Below are 19110 nucleotides of genomic sequence, written 5' to 3' on the forward strand. Positions count from 1 at the left end.
TGTGGGTTGTTTGAAGCTGCAGCCAAATCCTTCTGGATGCATGGCTCCCAGACGAGCTTCCAGGGATTAAAAGCTCCAAGGTTTGGTGTTCTGATGGCACCCCTCACGCCCCGTCCCATGGGATGGGGCAGCTGCTCTGGACACACACTGACAGGGTAATACCTGCACACTGAAGCCATTTCCTTCCCCAAACCTGGAAAGGGATAAAGGCCGCAGTCCCTGGGAGTTTGTATTCCCACACCAGCTTTAAAAAAGGAGGTTTATTGACTTAAATTAAGAAAGAGCTCAGGGCGGGGGGGGTGCAGGGGTGGGGAGAATCCCTACTGTCACGCTAAGTGTGAGACTCTTCCTCGTCTTCCCGCCGGAGCTGCTCGATGAGCTGCTGCCTCTCTGCTGCCTGGCGCATCCTCATCATCACCAGGCTCTCGTAGTCCCGCTCCGACACCACGGATGCCTGGCAGGGAGCAGGAAACACACACAACCCATCAGGGACAGTGCAGACCCAGCTCCCCTCTCCCCGAACCCCCCCTCTCAACACGGGAGTTCTGGGCAGGAAGCAGTTTGATCCCACAGAGATCGGGCGAGGTGTGAAAGCTGCCTGGCTACAGAAAAACAAGCTGCTTCCTAAGTGTGGCTGATGGGGAAAGCAGGAGACACAGAGAGCCCGCATTCCTGAATTCCCCTCTTGCTGCCAGAGCTGCTCCCTGCTCCCCACGAGGCTGGATGAGGCATTATTTTGGATGATGAGCTCACCCTGCACCTGCAACGCTGCAGCCCAAAGTCCAGCGTACACTTCACCCGTTGTAAAGGCTGACACCATAAAAACCTCCAACCTCTGTGGATCAGTCACGGAACTGATAACTCCCAACCGACTGAGGGTGGTGAGAGCACCTCACAGGTTGCCCAGAAAAGCTGCGGATCCCTGGAAGTGTCCAAGGCCAGGGCTTGAAGCAACCTGGGCCAGTGGAAGGTGTCCCTGACAACGGCAGGGGAGCGGAACTGGATGATCCATAAGGTCCCTTCCAACCCAAACCATTCCTGATTCTGTGATTGTAACAGTTGGAATTGATGATATTAGAGGTCTTTTCCAACCTGAACGATTCTAAGTGGCTGCAGAAAGAAAACCACCAGGTATGTTCCCAAACCCGACGCAGGAATGGAATAGTTTTCCAAAGCTCCCGGAGCCTTCCTGCTGAGTGTGGCAGCAACTGTCACGTGAACCCAGTTGATTGCAGACTCTGCCTAATGAACGTGGGCAGCAGATGACAGCTGCTCCAGTGCTTTGGAACTCTGCTTCCAAAGCCATTCCACACTAGTAGGTGGCCGTGCTATTTTGGATGTATGAAAGCACTGCAAGGCTTGGAAACATCCATCTCATTCCTTGACAGTTCAAGCAGAAATAAGTGGCTTGACAGAAGGTAAATGGAAAAAAAAAAAAAACCCTCACGTTCATTCTTCTAGGAACTGGGTTTAGTGGTGATTTCAGAGAGTCATGGAATCACAGAATGGTTTGGCTTGGAAGGGACCTCAAAGATCATCTGGTTCCAACCCCCTGCCATGGGCAGGGACACCTCCCACTAGCCCAGGTTGCTCCAAGCTCTGTCCAACCCGTCCTTGGACACTTCCAGGGATGGGGCAGCCACAGCTTCTCTGGGTACTTAAGGACATCTTAGGAAGCAGCAGGGATACAAAGGCAATAGAATGGCTAAATAAGACTCTGCATGAAAATGGGGCAAGTGCAATTTGTTATCAAGTGCCAGCAAAGTGGTTCCTCCGGCTGTGAGGACAAAATAGAAGCCCCACAACAGATGAGGAATGTCGAGTGGGAAATTAGGAGTCTAATTGGTGTCTTAGGAGCCAGATGAGTGAAATGACCTTTGGGTGCTGGCAGCACCAGTGTCTCAGAAAGCACTGATGGGTATTGGCCCTCAGCAGCAGAACCAGGATCCTCCCCAGTCCTGCCCACCAACCCCAGGGATTTGCTGTGTGAGACTCATGCAGATGAATCACCCACACAAACCTGAATCCCCACCTCGCACACGGACTGAAATTTAAAACAGACAAGAGATTATTCCCAGCCTGGTTTGGGAGCCCTGCTGACACACGGAGCCTTCAGAGCGGCAGGAGGGAGGAGAAGAGCCTGATCCAGGTGGGCTCCAAGCTGGCAGCTCCCAGCAGTCCGGGTGCCTCCGAGGAGCTCTCCTGCTCCTCAGGCAGCGTGGGCTGAGGCTTTGCCACTCCACACACCTACTTCCTGCAATCCTGGCAATTACCAATCGTGTAAAACCCAGTTCCTGACGTGGCTGACTCAGCAAGGGCTTGGCTCAAAACAAACACATCCGAGCAGGAGCTGCAGCCCGGGAAGAGGCGACGGGCGGCACATGAAGAGACGGCGGCGGCGGCTTCGGGGATTTTTAGCATTCTGGGTCCAACCTGGCTGAATTCCCGAACTCCCGGCTCAGCTGTCCCCAGACTCGCTCCTTCATCCTGGTGAGCGTGGCAGGCACAGTTCTCCGAGTGCTCCAGCAGCTTCTCCTCTGCGCCCTCGGACCCGGGGCTGCTCCGCCACGGCGTAAGTCTCCCTTGCATTCCGTTCTCCCGGCATTTGCCTTTCACGGCGTCGCCTTTTACATCCCCCTTTGCCTCTGTTTCCTCGGCTCCTCTAGTGGGACTGAGTCACCGTCTCCTTCCCAACCACCCACTGGATTTTCCGGCGGTGCCCCTCCGCAGAAGGTGGCTGGTTACCATGGCACCCGGGTGCCCTTCTGTTCTAGATGCCAGATTAGATCTGTTCTCATGGTGACTGTGCCTTGCTGTTCCTCACCAGCACACGTTTAACGAGCTCAGACACCGTGTTCCTTCTCCACTCAAGGAGGAGACTCCTTAAGATCCAAGACAAGCCAACTGCTCCTTACCACAGCGTGGAGTCTGCATTTCCTGCACTACCAGCCTCTCTGTTTTCCTTCCAGCTACGGGAACGGGGCAGGAAGAGGCTGTTCCTGCTGCGTGGCTCGCTGCTGATCCCGTGGCTTTAGTCCAGCACCTGCCTGTGAGGAGTCAGCAGGTCCCTTCTCCTCACTGCCTTCCCTCAGCATGGATACCTGGCGCAGAGGGTCCATCAAGTCCACCACGTTCTTCAGACGTTTCTCCCTCAGGAGGCACAAAAAGCTGGGCAACCAAGTCATCATCCTGAACCAGAACAGCCACACTCTGGACACTGACGGCCAGAAGAGGGAAGGCTTGAGGGATCTGAAGGACAAGTCTGATTACCTGTCGTGCCAGAGCGAGCAGAACCTGGCCAAGGCACAAGCCCCTCCCAAGCCTCCCCGGCTGTACCTGGACAGTTCCAGCTGCCCCAACATCATCGACCACACCGACTCCCACTCCGACATCTCCTTTTCCGACGCCGCTCAGTACCACAAAGGCACTCAAACGCACAAGGACCAGGCTACAGACCACGGGACCTCAGAGGCAGGTTCCCAGAACGGCACCACTCTTCCCGACCTGGCTGACCCCTTCCTGTCCTTCAAAGTGGATTTGGGGCTATCGCTCCTCGAGGACGTCCTGCAGACCCTCAGGAAACAGAACCCAAGAGATTATGCCATCTGAAGGTATTTATCATTCACCACATCCCATTTACCCGATGCTGCTGCCGGTTCCTCTGATCCCAGCGGGAGGAAGGATGCTGGAGCATGCCTGTCGTGTGTGGCCTGTTTTGTTGCCCTCGCCTCACCCACCACAGACCACCCCTGTCCTTGCCAAGGAATCCTCTGGAGCAGAGCTCAGGTGAGAGCACTGTTTCCACTCTTCACCCTGGGAATCTCCCACTCCGGACTGTGCGTCTCCTCCTCAGGGAAGAACGGCATCGTTTGGGAAAGACTTGTTATTTTGGGGATGTGGCTGTGACACTGCGGGGCAGGGACACCCGGGGACTTGGCATGGATCCCTTGTGGGACAGCAGGCAGCCTGCAAGGAGACAGCAGCACTGCACCTCAAAGCCACAGGTGTGGCAAGGGCCGAGAGACGGGAACTGGGGGTTCTTCTCCCACCGTGTCTGGATGTGAAAAATCAAAGCTGTTCCTCTTTTTTTTTTTTCTTTTTTTTCTTCCTCCTTGTGGGTTTCTTTTTCCCCAGCTCCAGTGCAGTTGGCACTCCCAGCCTGAAACAGGTAAGCATCCACTCGTGCTCGTGATAGAGCACCAGCAGTGGGTTTATCCTCCTGGCAGGGGAGAGGAGACGTCTCCACACACTGCTGCCTCACGCATGCACTGAGCTCCCAGCTGTACAGACGTGGAAGAATAAATGTATTTGTGACTGGAAGTGTCTGGTTGCCTCATTTAGTTGGTAAGAAGCCACAAAAAGCCAAGGCACCAGGAGCACAGGGTATCTGGAGTGGCCCAGATCCATCCTCCCCGGCACTGCAGGTTTTCCTGAGGGAGGGGAAGCAGCGTGGCTCTGTTTTTCTGGGCTGGGGGAAGGAGAGAGCTGCTGGGACTTGATTTTCCCCAAAGGAGAGCTCACACAGCTCAGGGCAAGACCTGGTTCTCCACCCCTGAGCTGGAGAGCAGGAAGGGCTCTGCCAGGCTGAGAACATTTTGGGGCAGCATCAGGGCAAACTGCTAAAAGGACACTGCAGAAACTACTGCAGTAGTCACCAATTCTTACCTTTCTGATAGGCTGGATATTAGGGCTCTTTTAAAAAACAACAATAATAAAACTTCCATGCCCCCAGATAACCAGGAGCTTTGGAAGTGGCTACAGCAGGGTGCAGGGTCATTCCAAAGCCGGCACAGCCGGCTCTTACCCTGTCAGAAACACCTCTCAAAGCCTGGTAATACAAAACAAACCCTCTGAAACCTCAAAGGAGCTTAGAAAAGGTGCAAGGATGCCAGGCAGGAGGCTTTTCTCAGGGCTGAGGAGCACTGGCAGGGAGATCCTGCTGAAGGAGCAGGGAAAACCTTCCCAAACCTGAGTGCTCCACGCCGTTGTCGTGGCAAAACAAGCTCCTCACTGCGCTGCACAGCCACTGTGTGCTCTGAACCATCACACAGGCATTGCTCTCAATGGCCTGGAGTAACACTGGCCAAGCCACAGCTTTTGTAATCCAAGGGGAAGTCGCCTGCTTGGCTCCAGCAGCTCTCCAGGAACTGCTGGACAACGTGCACCCGTGGCCGTAGGAGAACGAGTAGCCTGCGACTCACTGCCTCCTCCCAGCACAACAGCCAGCCTTGCTTCCACACGGGAAGCACTTCCAAACCCCCTGCTTAGGGTCTGATTGTCCTTCACCTGCAGCTTTTGGCACTCAGCTCCCAGGTGCCTGTCCCAGGCAGGGAGCACCGGGATGACTGTCCCAGAGGACGAGCGGCGAGCACGTTGCCATGAGAACGCTGCGGGTCTTGGGCTGTTCGCCGAAGCAGAGCAGGGAAGGAGCTGCCTTTGCACGGGGTGGGAACAAAATGGGGGTGGATTCAGACAAAAACAGGGGGGAAGCAAATAGGAAGCGAGGGCAGCTTGCATCGGAATGAGATTTGTGCAGCTCGGAAGCAAGAATGTGGAGTCTGATGGCTGGGTGTGAAAGGAAGAGGCAGGAGCAACAGGGATCTGGAAGCTCATCCTGCACAGCCCAGAGCTGGAGAGGGCAAACTAAGTCAGCTGCAAGCAAAACAGCCAAGAGGAGCTATTAGCACACTAATCATCCTGTGGAAACATCCTGGTGGATGCAGCAGGAGCAGGATTTTGAGAGGGTCTGGAGCAGGCGCTGGGAAAAGTGGGAAGCAGAGCAGTTTAGAGATGCAAGGCTGCAACGTAATCCCAGAAATTGCAGTTGCTTACAGAAAAAAGAGCAGCAGAAAGGACAGCCAAGCATCAGCAGTGCAATTCCTGGGAAGGATGCATGGCCCTGGCAGCGACTCCTCCCCATCCTGAGAAGCAGGATGGGATTGAGGAGGCTGTGCTGGGCAGAGGTGGGTCACCATGAACCCCTCCTGCTGCTTTCCTGCTCTCCCTGCTGCCCCAACCACACTAATCCTTCACCACAGGCAGACACCGCACTTCCAAAATAACAAGCTCTGGGCATGGAAACAGGCCAGGATAAACTCAGGGATCTGAACCCACACAGGCTGGAATCCACCACCAAGCTCCAACTGCAACAGCAACACCCTTTGGCAGGAATGAGCCAGTTCTCACTCTCTCCTAATGAGAAATTCTCAAATAAAGTGGTTTGGAATCCTTTTTTTGCCCCAATTTCCTTTCTACCACCCTGGTCCCCTCTCTGAATCTCCCGTGGCTGCAGGACTCTCCCAGATTCTACATGGATAGAACAACAACCAGGCATTCTGATGTATAAACACCAGTACTATAAACAAAGTACTGGCAAAAAAAGTCAAGAGTGAATGTACTGAACAATCTCACAGGCTTAAAATATTTAGGGAGTGAACACACAGAAGGCTGATGGAGACACACAGCTTAAGAGCACCTGGACAGCACGAGGCAGGAGCCCTCTCAGCAATGAGACTTCTGAATCTTTACACCACAGGGAAGGAGGAGAGGAGGGTAAGTGCCATGTGAAGTTTGAACCAGGTCCCTTCCCACCTTCCCAGCCAAGGAACTGGCTAAGTAAGCTAGAAGACATGCAGCTTGCACTCAGAGTAACCACACTGGTGTGGAGGACCAAACCCAGACAATGAGGTCTCTAGAAGGGTATTTAGCTTGATATTGCTTTCTCCTCCCTCCTGTGGACCCTAAAATTAGAGGTTTCCTTCCATCACTGAAATTTCCTTCTCCTGTGAACGCAGTGAGTAACCAAGACTGCCTAAAAAAACCCCCATTTCAGCAGCTCCCAGCCAGAGAATTCCCACAGTCAACACCTATTAACAAATCCCAGCAGAATGGCATTGGAGGCTTTGGGCTGAGCAAGGAACATCCTTGTTCTTCACTTGGAAGACAGCGAGTGTGTGAAGATCCAGTCATCCAAACAGCTCCAGTTCTCTTTAAAAAAGCCACTGGTCCAGCACAGAAAAGCTGGTGGGAAAGCCAGGCCTGGCATCAAGTGTTTCTTTGCAGCTCATATTTGCCCATAAGTACAAAGCACACTGAAATTTAGGTTGCTACAGCAACGAATTTAAATACCACAGCCCATGTCTCCTTACCTGTGAGGTCCTGGGCTGGCTGGTGCTGTCAGAGAGGACAGTGCTGGGGTGGCTCCGGGGCTGCCCCTCCAGCCAGGAAATCTTCAGAGGGTTGTTTATCAGGCCAACTTCGTTCTTCACAGCCATCTCCTAGCAAGGAAAACATTCTTCCATCACCACCTGAATTCCAGGCCCCGCTCCCTCACAGGTCCCTAAGGATCACTCTCCCATCTCAGACCGGCCTCAAGGCCAAGTGGGGCACAAACAAGGAAGATCCATCCCTGGAAGTGTCCAAGGCCAGGCTGGATGGACCTCTGAGCAGCCTGGGCTAGTGGCAGGTGTCCCTACCCATGGCAGGGGGTGGAACTCGATGGCCTTTAAGGCCCCTTCTGGCCTAAACCCTTCTGTGATTGCATTTGTTAAGATCTGTTGCAATCAGATCATCTTTAAGGCACTTTTATGGTCCTTATCTGCATTGAGCACAGACAGAACATACCCCTGCCAGATCTTCAGATAAACAGGTCACACACAGTTCTGGGCTGGTTTTCCTTTTGATCTTTTGGATGTGAGTGAAAGAACAGGTGACAAGGAACAGAGGCTCCTGCACAGAGTAAGTTAATGGAACTACTAAAATTAAGGGTAACTGGTGATTTCTGTTCCCACAGCCACGTGAATTATTAAAACTCACAGTGAGCCAGGACACTTTGATTTGTTTTTCACTGCAAATGCCTGGTATCACCTCTAAAACACAAAAGCCCAACTCCAAGGTAATTCACCTTCAGTGGGAGCTGATTAAATGCTCGGTGCCTGATTTTTCAGGCACTGTCTCTTCCCTCAGCCCGTTCCACGCACAACCTGTTTATGTGCCTGGTCTGCTCCGGGTCTGTGCCTCCAGCTCTGCCACTCCCTTCATCCCTCTGTGCCTTCAGACTCTCATTAGCCTTCTCCACTGCCTTAATGACCTGGGCTGTCACCCTGTGACCTGTCCCCTCCTGTGGCATCCCCCCCACCACACCCAGCTGGGGCTCTGCACGCTCACCGCCGCCTTCACCGCAGCAAATTCCACCACTGCACTCCCAGTCCTCCTGCTGGAGATCACCAAATTGAGCACATCTCCATACTGGTAAAAGAAAGAAGGGAAAAAAAAAAAGTTAATTACAGACCCAGGAGAGACGTGGAGTTCATGTATTAAACGAACACAAAGAGAAAACATGTGTTTTCACAGGCATGGGGTTGAGCTGTCACCATTTCTGTCCCACATGATGCTTCCACCAACCTCAACCTGCCATAATTTCTGTCCCTCCAGGAAACAATCCTAGAGAGGCACAGAGCAACACACTTGGCTTCCAGCAAGCCCCAGTGCAAGAGGGATGCTCAGCTCAGAGCCAGAGCTACAGGAGGCACTTGCAGGGAGGGAAAATAAAGCTGCCACGCTGGGATTAATCAGATCAAAGGCTTGTCTGCTCCTGTCTCTGCACTTCCCACAGCAGGGCAGAGGTGTTAGCTGGGAAACAGCTCCCAGCTCACAGATCAAACTTGGTTCAAAGGTTGGAGCTGATGATCTTGGAGGTCTTTTCCAACCTAATGATTGTATGAACGTGCTGATGATTTCTGAAAATTGCACGAGAAAGGTGAACAGAGGCAAAAATCAGCCACCCCAGTTTATATCTCACAAGGGCCTGGAGTGACAGGACATGGGGGAATGGCTTCACACTGACAGGGAATAGGGTTAGATTGGGAAAAAATTCTTCCCTGTGAGGGTGGGGAGGCCCTGGCACAGGTTGCCCAGAGAAGCTGTGGTTGCCCCATCCCTGGAAGTGTCCAAGGCCAGGCTGGATGGGGCTTGGAGCAACCTGGGCTGGTGGAAGGGGGGTGGGACTGGATGGGCTTTAAGGTCCCTTCCAATCCAAACCATTTCATTGTTCCATGATTTTATGATATGCAGCTTCCCAGAATTCATTATCCTTATACCAGAGAGCAGGGGAAGACCCAGCAGTAGGAAAGTGAGTGTGAGACGGGACCTTTTGCAGCATCTGCAGCAGCACATCTTTGGAGTATCCCCCTCCCGTCTCATCTTCTTTCCTGCATTTCCATCTGAGCTGGGAAATAAAGACCAGGAGTTAATTTTGTCTGCTTGAATGCACTGCTGTGCTCAACGCTGCTCCCACCCCCTGCACATTCCCCACGTCTGCTATTTACAGCCACACTCCCAGGACTGCCAAGACAGTGATCTCAGCACGGGAATGAGCACAGGGAACAAACTGTTTGGGGAACAGGGAGAAACTGTTGCTCACTGGAATATAAAAAGATCACACTGAAAGGATGCTGATGGCTCTGTCAGGGCAATTAGCAGATGTTCCCCTGCGCTTAAAGCAAAAACAACTCAATTTCAGGCTCAGAAATCTGGAGCAGACAGAGGAAAGGTGAGGGAGGAAGGGATTCTAAGGGCAAGGACAAGAGCTGTTCACTTGATGATGCACATTCCACAGGGGAATTTCACCTCCACTGTAAAAAGGGATGAGCCAGCTCAGCAGGGTTGAAGTGTCCCTTCTGTTTTCCATCATGTTCTATAAGTTTACACCAAAACCCAGCTTTTTAAGAGTGTCTTACCTTGAGTTTAGGAGTTACTTTGCCTTCTGCTCCATTTCTTTCCTGCTTGCCTAAGGAGGGGAAAGGGAAAAACACAGATTGAAAGGACATGGGCGAGAAAACTCCTCAGCATTTAGCACGAAATCTTCCCTGAGATCATACATATGACAACAGCAAACACTTCTGGATTTCCACCAGACCATTCCAGCCCCAAAAGTCCTGTGCAACAGGAACTGCAGCACAGACTGAATATTCCATGGCAGCGTTTTTCCCCTTCTAGGATGCCCAGACTTGCCACGATCAAGGCAAGAAACAGGTAAGTAAAAATACAAGCAGGAGACCTGGTAGCTTCTGAGACATTTTTCCCTGCAAAAGGAAGTTGTCCTGGCGGGAACAACTGCGGAAAAATTAAGGGTAGGCAAAAAGCAGGATAGCACAGCCTAGGAATTTAATTTGGCCCTGCAATTAAATACTTCATAATGGTGCATTTATTGCAAAGGGATCTCAAAGTGGCTTACACCAAGCAAATTCTCAACATCCTCCCCCAGTTTGCGAAAATTGAAAGAAAAATGAAAAGAAAAAAATTAAAAATAAAAGGGGGGAAATAAAAAAAAAAAAGATGTGAAATGAAGTTAAGAAAGGCAAAAAAATACAGGAAAAGCCTGGGGACTCCAAGGAGAGTTTCTGTCTCTGGGGCTCTGGTTGTTTTGTTGCTTGAACTTGCCAGATCAGGATTTTTTCTGGCCTTGTATGAGGGCTCCGAGCTGCTCTGTGCTCACCTTGGCTGTGCTGCTCCCTTTCCAGCCGGATCTGTTCCCTGATGAGCCTCTGCTGCTCCTCCAGCTGCCGGGAGCCCTCCTCCCGCAGGCGGATTATCTACGGCACAGGGAACACAGCACGGGACACCTGAGGCAATTCCAGGGCTGCTCCATGCCAGGAATCCCTTGGGTGTCCTGGGACACCCCTCCTGGGACAGCTCCAGCACTAAAGTGGGATGTTCCCAGTGACACCATCCCTCCCAGCCAGCAGATAAACCAGGCAGTTGTTGTTGTTGTTGTTGTTGTCTGCTGTGCAAAAGGAAAAGGGCAGGAAAAATAAACTCCCCGGATCAACATGTTTGCCAGACTGCCACAAAATCCCTTCTACCTTCCTCTTTTTCCGTGGCCAGGTTGGAACAACCTGGTCCAAAGGAAGGTGTCCCTGCCCATGGCAGGGGATTGGAACTGGATGAGCTTTAAGGTCCCTTTCAACCCAAACCACCCTGGGAGTGTGTGATTCACAGAGCCCCTTAGTCCCAGAGCCTGAAATCCTGCAACCCAGAGATTTGCTGCATCTCATCCCATAGATTTCATCAGGAAGGGAAAGAAGACTTTCAGCAATTTTTCCTCAAAAGAAGCGGAGAAACCTAAGAATGAATCATTACTTCTTCTTCTAATGATCTCGTTATCCCGATCTCCTCCTCTTCGTTCTCCTGGGACTGGGCTTCTCGTTCTCTGGCTTCAAGATCTGCAGAGAGGGAATTAAATAAAAAAATAAATTCATAAATAAAATGCAAAACATTTAAGAGAAATTAAAACAACCCAAAGAGAATTTTAATTTTTCCCTGCTGGCCAGGGGAGGAGGGAAAGATCACAAATGTGGCTACACCTACACTCATGTCCTGGTGTCACTGCTACCTCTCCTCTGCCCCCACACATCAAAAGGAGTCTAACAGGCATCAACCCCCCAAATTCCCAGAGCAGGACCTAATTCCTTCCTTCCCAGAGCAGGGCCATCCCAGCCATGGCTGTGGCAGGAGATTCCAGGTGGCTCCTGCATTGTACTGGGCACAAAGAACCCAAAGCCATCAGACATGGATGACAGCAGGTTGATCACTGGGGGAGTTCCTGTGGGAGAAGAAATGCAAACACCCAGTTCAAGGCAACGGGAAGGTTTGGTTTTATTACCAAGCTTTACTTTCTTCCTCTTCTCATCGAGCTTCTGTGTCCTTTCTGCAGCCTGTTTCTTCGCCCTCCTCACCCTGTCATATGCTGCCTGCCAAGGAACCAGCACAACAGGGTGAAACTACAGGAACAGGGAGAGAAACTGGAAAGCAGGGAACAAAAATGACATCAGACATCACCCCTAGAAGTGTTGGAAGTTAACACAAATATCCTGAAAACACGAGAAGAGGCCCGAAGATCTCCAGATGGAAGGGTGAGAAAGTCCAGGAATAACTTCAACGTGTACTGGAGAGAACTCTGACCCATCTTCAGAGGTGGGAAGAACATTTTGGTTCCCTGAACGTCCCAAAAGCGGCTTTAGGGGCGCTGGTGACAGCCCAGGTTGGCTTTGGAGCACAGTTTTACAACTAAAAAGGGTCTACTTGACATGAAATATTTATTCACAGACACGTTTGAGGTGCTATGAATGTATCAGATCAAAGAGCACCCAAAATCCTCAGCAGCAAAAACACACCAACATTAATTCAGCACCAGAGAGATCTAAGAACTGGGGTGAACTGGCAATTTCACTGGCACCTGTTTAAAGCAGTTGCTAATGTGTTCCTCAGCCTGCACAGAGCCTCTGTGTAGGAGGTGAGCACAGACTGCCTCTCATATTACCTGTAGAATAGTTGTACAACTGTTTTTATCAACTGGAAAAAGCTGCGATTTTCCCTTTTTTTTATTCCCTTCCTGCATGGCAAAGGTTTGCTAAACAGTTTTTCCTTTTAAATATATAGAAGACCAAAAGTTCTTGGATGCCCAAAGCTGAATTCCCCCTTGGAGAGGGGATTAAAAGCTCTGCCAGTGTTTGAAAAGAGAAGTTATTTCATGGGTTTAGCTCTTATCACCCGAAATCAGCACACGTCTCTCTTCTGAGCTTATCTGCAGAGAGTTACTGGCTCATTTTTGGTCTGTTTTTATGAAAAGCTTGGAGCCTCAGCAATCACATCCAGGTATTATTCATTTGTCAGCCCCTGACTTGGAGGGAACTGCAAATGCACTGTTGCCATGGGAATTTGGTGTCCCTGAATCAGGGGTGGTTATCACTGATGTTATTAAATGGGATAGGCTCCAGTCTAACATGTTATTAAAGACAGTATCTCACCCTTGGAGAGAGCATCTGATCAGAAACAGAACGTTTCTCCCAGCTTTTGTTTGGCACCTAATATCTGATCCCGTGGAGAAGCACAGGGAACGACAGCTGAGACTTGTATTCACAGACTCTCCACTGGAGAACAGAGCAGGACAGACAGGAAGAGCTTCCAGCAACACCCCAAAATCCCACCCTTCCCAAGGGATGATCCTTACCCTGGCTGCTGCATCTGTGAGCACGGCCAAGGCCTGGGACAGCTGGTGGAAGATTTCCGCTGGGAACGAGAAGAAATGAGGGTAAGATGCAGGAAACCATGGGAGGCATCTGGGAAAGAACAGGAAAGACAATTCCTTATGGGAGAGACCTGCAGGAATGGCTCTCCAAGAAAGAAGAATCATCTCTCCAAAGCCAACCCCTGCCAGGGTCACCTCAACCCAAAGGGCAACATCTGTTACATCAGCCTGAGAGTAAATAAGGAAACAAAACCTGGGATTGTTTCATTTTAAGAAAAATCTTGAACACATGAACCTAATTTTTCTTACTGATTGTTTTTATCACGGGTTGCAATGTCTCCTTCATGGCACATTTAGCTGGAGCTCAGTTTTCTTCTTCCTCTCAGTGCTTTTCCTTTCACTTCCTCTTGTTTGTGTACAAATAAATCATCAAGAATTCCTGCTTATGTCGTGCTGGAAATTGTTATGTTATATTACAGCCATCTAGCCTTTAAAAGTCTTTCCTTTGTCCTATTATAAGCACTGGGAAATTATATTTATTTTTGTGAAGATGAATTATCAGCAGTCTCGACGCACAAAAAAGAAACTAATTGCTAATTATGCAATTTCCATCTACAGCAACCACTCCCTCCCTCACTGCAGGCAGCTGAAATTCCCCCTTCCACACAAATCCTGCCTGGCACATCACCACCTTTCCAGCCCGAGATCCAAACTTTTCATCTCACATCAACATTGCTGCTCCTCCTCCTCCAAGGTGACACAGATAAGCCTGAGGCTTCCCCACATCCTTCCCATCGCTCCTGCAGGCATCAAACCTCCCAGATTTCCCCTCAGTGCTGCTATTTTTTCCCCCACAGTTACTCTGGGAAGCAGGGCAGCAGCAGAAGCCAGACCTTGCTCAGCCTGGGTGAGCTCAGCTCCACAGCCGGGGCCCTTTCCCCGACAAAAACGGGCCGTGCCCACAGATAATGTGCTGTTGAAGTTTGGACTGTGGGAGATATGGGTGAAACCAGTGTCCAGCCAAAGGTCTGGGTTCAGGCACCACGTGGGAAGATTTTGAGAGGTGCAATTCCAGTGCCAGCACTGACTCAACGCTGATGCTCCCAAACCCGACAGCCCTAAAAACCGGAGTTAACAGCAACGGCAGCAACTCTGAGCCCCGTGTGTGTGCGTGTTCCAGGTGACAGGCACCCTGGCATTCCCTCAGGGACACTGCTGAAGGGAAGCAGAGCCGCTTCCAGGAGCCTGGAGAGGTGAAAACTCCCAGGAGGAATTGCTGCTGGCGTCTCACCTGCCCGGGGGTTGTCCGGGTTCTTGTCCGGGTGGCACGTCAGGGCCTTCTGTCGGAACGCTGTCTTCACCTGCAGGGGCCACGCTGGGAGTTACTGGGGTGGGACTGGCTTGGGGTTGTCAAAAAAAAAAAAAAGGCAGCTTGGAAAAAGCAAAAAAAGTATCCTTGTATTGAAAGGGAATGGGCCAGGGGCACTCGCTGGGCGGGAAGGTGTGTTTGGGGTGAGTCTGAGCCGAGGAGAGAAAAAGGGGAGAGGGAAAAAAAGGGGAAAGGGAAAAAAGGGGAGGAAGGAAAAAAAAGAGGGAGAGGGAAAAAAGGGGGGAGGGGAAAAGAAAGGGGGGAAGGGGAAAAAAGGAGGGGAAAGAGGAAAAAAGGAGGGGAAAGGTGGAAAAAAAGGAGGGGAAAGGTGGAAAAAAAGGAGGGGAAAGGTGGAAAAAAAGGAGGGGAAAGGTGGAAAAAAAGGAGGGGAAAGGTGGAAAAAAAGGAGGGGAAAGGTGGAAAAAAAGGAGGGGAAAGGTGGAAAAAAAGGAGGGGAAAGGTGGAAAAAAAGGAGGGGAAAGGTGGAAAAAAAGGAGGGGAAAGGTGGAAAAAAAGGAGGGGAAAGGTGGAAAAAAAGGAGGGGAAAGGTGGAAAAAAAGGAGGGGAAAGAGGGAAAAAGGGGGGAGAGGGAATAAAGGGGCGGAGAGGAAATAAAGGGAGGAGAGAGAATAAAGGGAGGAGAGGGGAAAAAAGAGGAGGGAAGTGGAAAAAAGTGAAAGGGAAAAAGGGAACGGAGAAAAAGGGGAAAGGGGAAAAAAGGGCAAGGGGAACAAACGGGAAAGGGGAACAAGGGGAGAAAGGAAAAAGACAGGAGAAAGGGGAAAAAAGGGGGGAAAGGACAAAAAAGGGGAAAGGGGGAAAGAAGGGGAAAAAAAAAAAAAGGGGAGGAAGCTGTTCTGTCCTAGTGACAAGCAATTTCCTGCTAAAACGAGTGGAGAAAGTTGTGTCTCGGCCCCACCTGGTGGACAAAGCTCCAGGGATGGGAACGCACAAGGAAAGCGCTGCAGGTGACCCAACCTCCTGCATAAGATTCCAGGTGAGGGAGAGACAACTCACTCCCAAACATCCATCAGCTGCCCAGCTCCCGCCGGGCTGCTCCGACCAGCGGGTGGAAAGGGCTTTCCTCACCCCTTATTTATTTCGCGCTACAAAAAAAGTCTTGGGATCATTTCAAGTATTTCAGATCAGGGACTGGCGCCCCAAATTCCATTTGCCGCTTTGTAAAGCCGCGCCAAGGCCATCCAGCTGGGAATTCTCTCATCCTCCCCTGCAGGGACCGGCTCAGCCGGGAAATAACCTGAGCTCACCCGAAGCCTTTTCAGCTCATCCAATCCCTGGATTGTTCCCGCTGGGTGCTTCACTCAAGGGGAATTTCCAGGGAGAGGGTCGTAAACCCCCCAGAATGAACCAGAAGCCTTACGGGCACCGACAGCACCTGGACTGACCTCTAACAGCTGGATTTTCGGATAAACACCGCGACTTTCCTTCTGGAGGCACGTAAATAACAAAGCGAAGGGAATAGCGGTCGCGGACCAGCTCTGCAGCTCTCCCTCCCAGCCATTCCCTCCTCCCAAGGCGGGACTGAGAAGGCACAAGGGCAAACTGAGGGCAATAACGCCAATATCGGTAAACCCGGGATAAAATAACCAACACCGGCAAAACCGGCCTTTCCGCACGATTTCACAGCCCCGGCCCCGCAGCAGCGCCCCGGGCAGCGGGAGCGCACCAAGAGCGCTCGGAGCAGCCGCTCAGCTCCGCCCCGGGCAGAGCGCGGCACCGGGAACATCCCGTTCCCGAGGACGCCGGGACAGGGAGGGAAGGGGCCCGTCCCGAGCCGTCCCGCGCCCACGACCTCCTTCTCCGACGCCTTCTCGCCGACTCCCAGCAGCCCGTAGAGGTCCAGCTCCAGCAGGTCCTTATCGACCGCCATCTCCGCGTTCCCCGGTGCCGGTCCCGCTCCCGGTGCCGCTCGTTCCCTTTCCCGGTGCCGCGGCCGGGCCGCGCCGCTCGCTGGGAAACGTAGTCCCCAAGCGCTGCCGCGCCGCGCGCCGCTCCCGCGGGTGGACTACAATTACCGTGATGCACCACGCGCCCCCGCGGAAGGGCGCGTCTGACGGGCGCCGTGCGCCGCGTGGTGCGCCGGGTGCTGTAGTTCCTTTGCGGCTCCTGTGAGCGGGAAAAGGCGGGAAGAAAACTACAACTCCCGTCGGGCTGTGCGCGAGAGCCGGCGCGCCCGTGACAGCGAGTTCATCGAGGAAAGCCCGTCCGGGACATGGAGTCCCACTGTCCCCCCCCACCGCTGGCCATGTCCCCAAGTGCACAGACACATCCATGTGGTAGATCCCTCCAGGGGTGGCGACTCCATCGCTTCTCCGGGCAGCCTGTGCCAGTGCGGGGTGCTGCGAGCCCAACTACAGCCCGTTCCCAAAAGCATCCTTGTTTTTGTTGTTCCCAGAAAAGCATCCATCTCAGCCCAAGGCACGGCTCCTTCGGAAATTCCTATTGTCTTCTTATTGACCTAAGATGCCTTCCTTTTTTTCCACGCAGTTCTGAGTAGGAAGCACTAGTCTATCCAATTATTCCATTACATAGGAGATGGAGTTTTTTCAGTCTTTATTCGATTATTGTAGAAGGATTTGTGTCCTTGCTGGCTGAAGGACTAAGAGCCTTCAGACCATTTATTTTAATCAGCAATATTAACGAACCTGAGATCATGAAGAAAATTGGGTAAATGTGAATCCAGCAAAGTGTATGTTTGGGAGATGTTTTCTAACCTAGCAGTGCAATGAAACCCAAGAATTCTGGGTCCGTCTCCATGGAGCTTCACCCAAGGAGAGCAGGAGCCTTGCTTGTCACAGACTCATAGAATGGTCTGTGTTCAAAGGAACCTTAAAGCCTGTTCAGTCCCATGGGCAGGGACACCTTCCACTATCTCAGTTTGCTCAAGCCCCGTCCAACCTGGCCTTGGACACTTCCAGGGATGGGGCAGCTGCAGCTTCTCTGGGAAATCCACTCCAGTGCTTCAGCACCCTCACAGGACAGAATTTCTTCCCAGTATCCCATCTAACCCCACCCTCTGGCAGTGGGAAGCCATTCCCCCTTGTCCAGTGACTACAGTTCCTGATGAGTCGCAGCCCTGGGTGTGCTGAGGGCACCTGTGGCCATCGTGGTGCCACCTCGGGGACCTCCCTCTGGGGCTCCACTCTGGAGTCCCCTCCTGTGACACCATCTCACCCTCGAAGACACAAAGTATATCTGCTGACACGTGTCCCTAAACCCAGCCACAGCACCCCGGCCCTTCGGGGCTGTCCCTTTGTGACACGGGCGCGTGACGGGGCCGACCTCACCCGTGACACCGCGACGTGGGCCGCGTCAGAAAGGGCCGTGTCCCAGCATTCCATGGAATCGGGATGGGGGCACAGATCTTCAGTCAATCCCGTGGGGAGACTGGTGGGCGGCAGGCCCCGCGTGACAACACCGCTGCTGAGGTGTGGGACGGCTCCGAAGGGACGAGGCACTGTGGGATTTTTCTGAGGGACGCGTGTCCGCAGAGAACCTTTGTGTCTCTTGCAGGGCGAGATGTCATCGAAGGAGGACTCTCCAGAGCCGGGCACCTCTGCTGCCAGCACCAGCCAGGAGCCACGGGATGGCAGCGAGGAGAACCCCGCCTGCCCGGCGTGCCGGGACATCGACACCAAGTGCTCCAGCTTGTGCTGGCACTGCTTCTGCCGCTTCTGCCTGTGGGATTGGAGCCTCAGCGACGCCGCGTGCCCCCAGTGCCAGCGGCCCATCCGCCACACGTACCCCCAGCACGTGGCCCTGTACCACGAGGTGCAGGACCAGGTGTACGACAGCAAGCAGAGGCAGCTCGGCCGCTCGGAGCAAGGCACGTGGAGCCGCTCAGGACACAGCGGCAGCAGCCACGATGAGCTCTCGGAGCAGGGCCGAAGGAGGTCCTTGAGGTGGCACCGTGACGGCCACCAGTGGTCTCAGCACGCCCAAGGGAGCAGCTTCTTGAGAAGGAGGAGGCGTCGGCGGAGAAGGAGGAGGCGTCAGTGGAGAGGGGATCGGGACAATGTGCCTGGCGAGGGACGAGCTCCGGGGTCTGAACAGGACACCTCGGACTCCTCGTGGGGGAGGCGATCCCGGCGCGGGTCCCACACGCCACGGAGCCAAGATCAGCAGGGACAGGCACGGGGCCGCCGCAGCAGACAGAGGTGGCGGAGGAGGAACAGGGAGCGTTCCCACGGCTGGCGCAAGCAATGGAGCAGGTCCCGCAGGCAACGCCGGGACACCCAGACATCATCCTCAGGAACGGAGCCCCACGACGACTCCGCGAGGCAGAGGCACTGGAGGAGCAGGAATGCTGGTGAGCAACGAGCTCCGAGGCACCAACAGCACATCCCAGACTCCTAAGGGAGGAACCGGTACCGGTGCAGGACCCAGAGCCATGCAGGGCACAGGACCCAAGAGCCCACCCTCCCAAGAGGGGAAAGGCCACACTCAGTCCTGGCACAGGACAGCCCAGAGTGTCCAGCCAGCCTTCTGTGATCTCCCAGCATGGAGCCACCAGATCCTCTCTGGGCATCCCGTTCCGGGGGGTTTGACTCCCTCCGAATAAACAAATGTCACTTTAGCCCAGCGCTTCCTTTATTTCCCTTTGTGCTTTTTGCTGCCTCAGGAGCCTCCACAGGTATTTTGGAGCACCCCAGGCCGTGGGGGTGCCTTGGGTTGCCCTCATGAGCCCTATCCT

General features: G+C 52.9%; 3 protein-coding genes across 4 annotated transcripts; 2 read left to right on the plus strand and 1 right to left on the minus strand.

Moving 5' to 3' along the window:
- Positions 1–245: 245 nt before the first annotated feature.
- DNAJC17 (DnaJ heat shock protein family (Hsp40) member C17) lies at positions 246–16342 on the minus strand. Its single transcript, XM_027717960.2, has 11 exons — positions 16210–16342; positions 14319–14388; positions 13010–13068; positions 11663–11750; positions 11140–11222; positions 10496–10592; positions 9738–9787; positions 9149–9226; positions 8167–8247; positions 7149–7277; positions 246–454 (listed from the first exon to the last, which is right to left on the minus strand). The coding sequence occupies exons 1-11, from the start codon at positions 16285–16287 to the stop codon at positions 332–334; spliced, it is 936 nt and encodes a 311-aa protein (XP_027573761.1). The 5' UTR covers positions 16288–16342; the 3' UTR covers positions 246–331.
- Positions 1888–4320, plus strand: CUNH15orf62 (chromosome unknown C15orf62 homolog). The gene is made up of 2 exons (XM_027717964.2): positions 1888–2572; positions 2970–4320. The coding sequence occupies exon 2, from the start codon at positions 3094–3096 to the stop codon at positions 3607–3609; it is 516 nt and encodes a 171-aa protein (XP_027573765.1). The 5' UTR covers positions 1888–2572; positions 2970–3093; the 3' UTR covers positions 3610–4320.
- A 1192-nt stretch (positions 16343–17534) lies between the features above and the next one.
- Positions 17535–18993, plus strand: LOC113986332 (pre-mRNA-splicing factor 38B-like). Of its 2 annotated transcripts, none has more exons than XM_027717959.2 (2): positions 17535–17845; positions 17931–18993. In XM_027717959.2, exons 1-2 carry the CDS (start codon positions 17768–17770, stop codon positions 18771–18773), a joined length of 921 nt encoding a protein of 306 aa, XP_027573760.2. In that variant the 5' UTR covers positions 17535–17767; the 3' UTR covers positions 18774–18993. The 2 variants fall into 2 exon arrangements, with proteins under 2 accessions (XP_027573760.2, XP_027573759.2); XM_027717958.2 differs by having other exon boundaries at positions 17538–17845; positions 17909–18993.
- Positions 18994–19110: the final 117 nt, after the last annotated feature.

The sequence above is a fragment of the Pipra filicauda genome, unplaced genomic scaffold (genome assembly GCF_003945595.2).
Source record: "Pipra filicauda isolate LSUMZ 115617 unplaced genomic scaffold, ASM394559v2 scaffold45_size4122338_pilon, whole genome shotgun sequence".
NCBI classification, from domain to species: domain Eukaryota; kingdom Metazoa; phylum Chordata; class Aves; order Passeriformes; family Pipridae; genus Pipra; species Pipra filicauda.

Coding starts and splice junctions, on each gene's coding strand:
- DNAJC17 (XM_027717960.2), bottom strand. CDS start 16,287: ATGGCGGTCGATAAGGACCTGCTGGAGCTGGACCTCTACGGGCTGCTG. Junction 9,788..10,495: donor AAGGGAGCAGCACAGCCAAG/GTGAGCACAGAG, acceptor TCCCCTCCTTAG/GCAAGCAGGAAAGAAATGGA. Junction 8,248..9,148: donor TGCTGCAGATGCTGCAAAAG/GTCCCGTCTCAC, acceptor TTCTTTTACCAG/TATGGAGATGTGCTCAATTT.
- CUNH15orf62 (XM_027717964.2), top strand. CDS start 3,094: ATGGATACCTGGCGCAGAGGGTCCATCAAGTCCACCACGTTCTTCAGA.
- LOC113986332 (XM_027717958.2), top strand. CDS start 17,757: ATGGAATCGGGATGGGGGCACAGATCTTCAGTCAATCCCGTGGGGAGA. Junction 17,846..17,908: donor GTGACAACACCGCTGCTGAG/GTGTGGGACGGC, acceptor GCGTGTCCGCAG/AGAACCTTTGTGTCTCTTGC.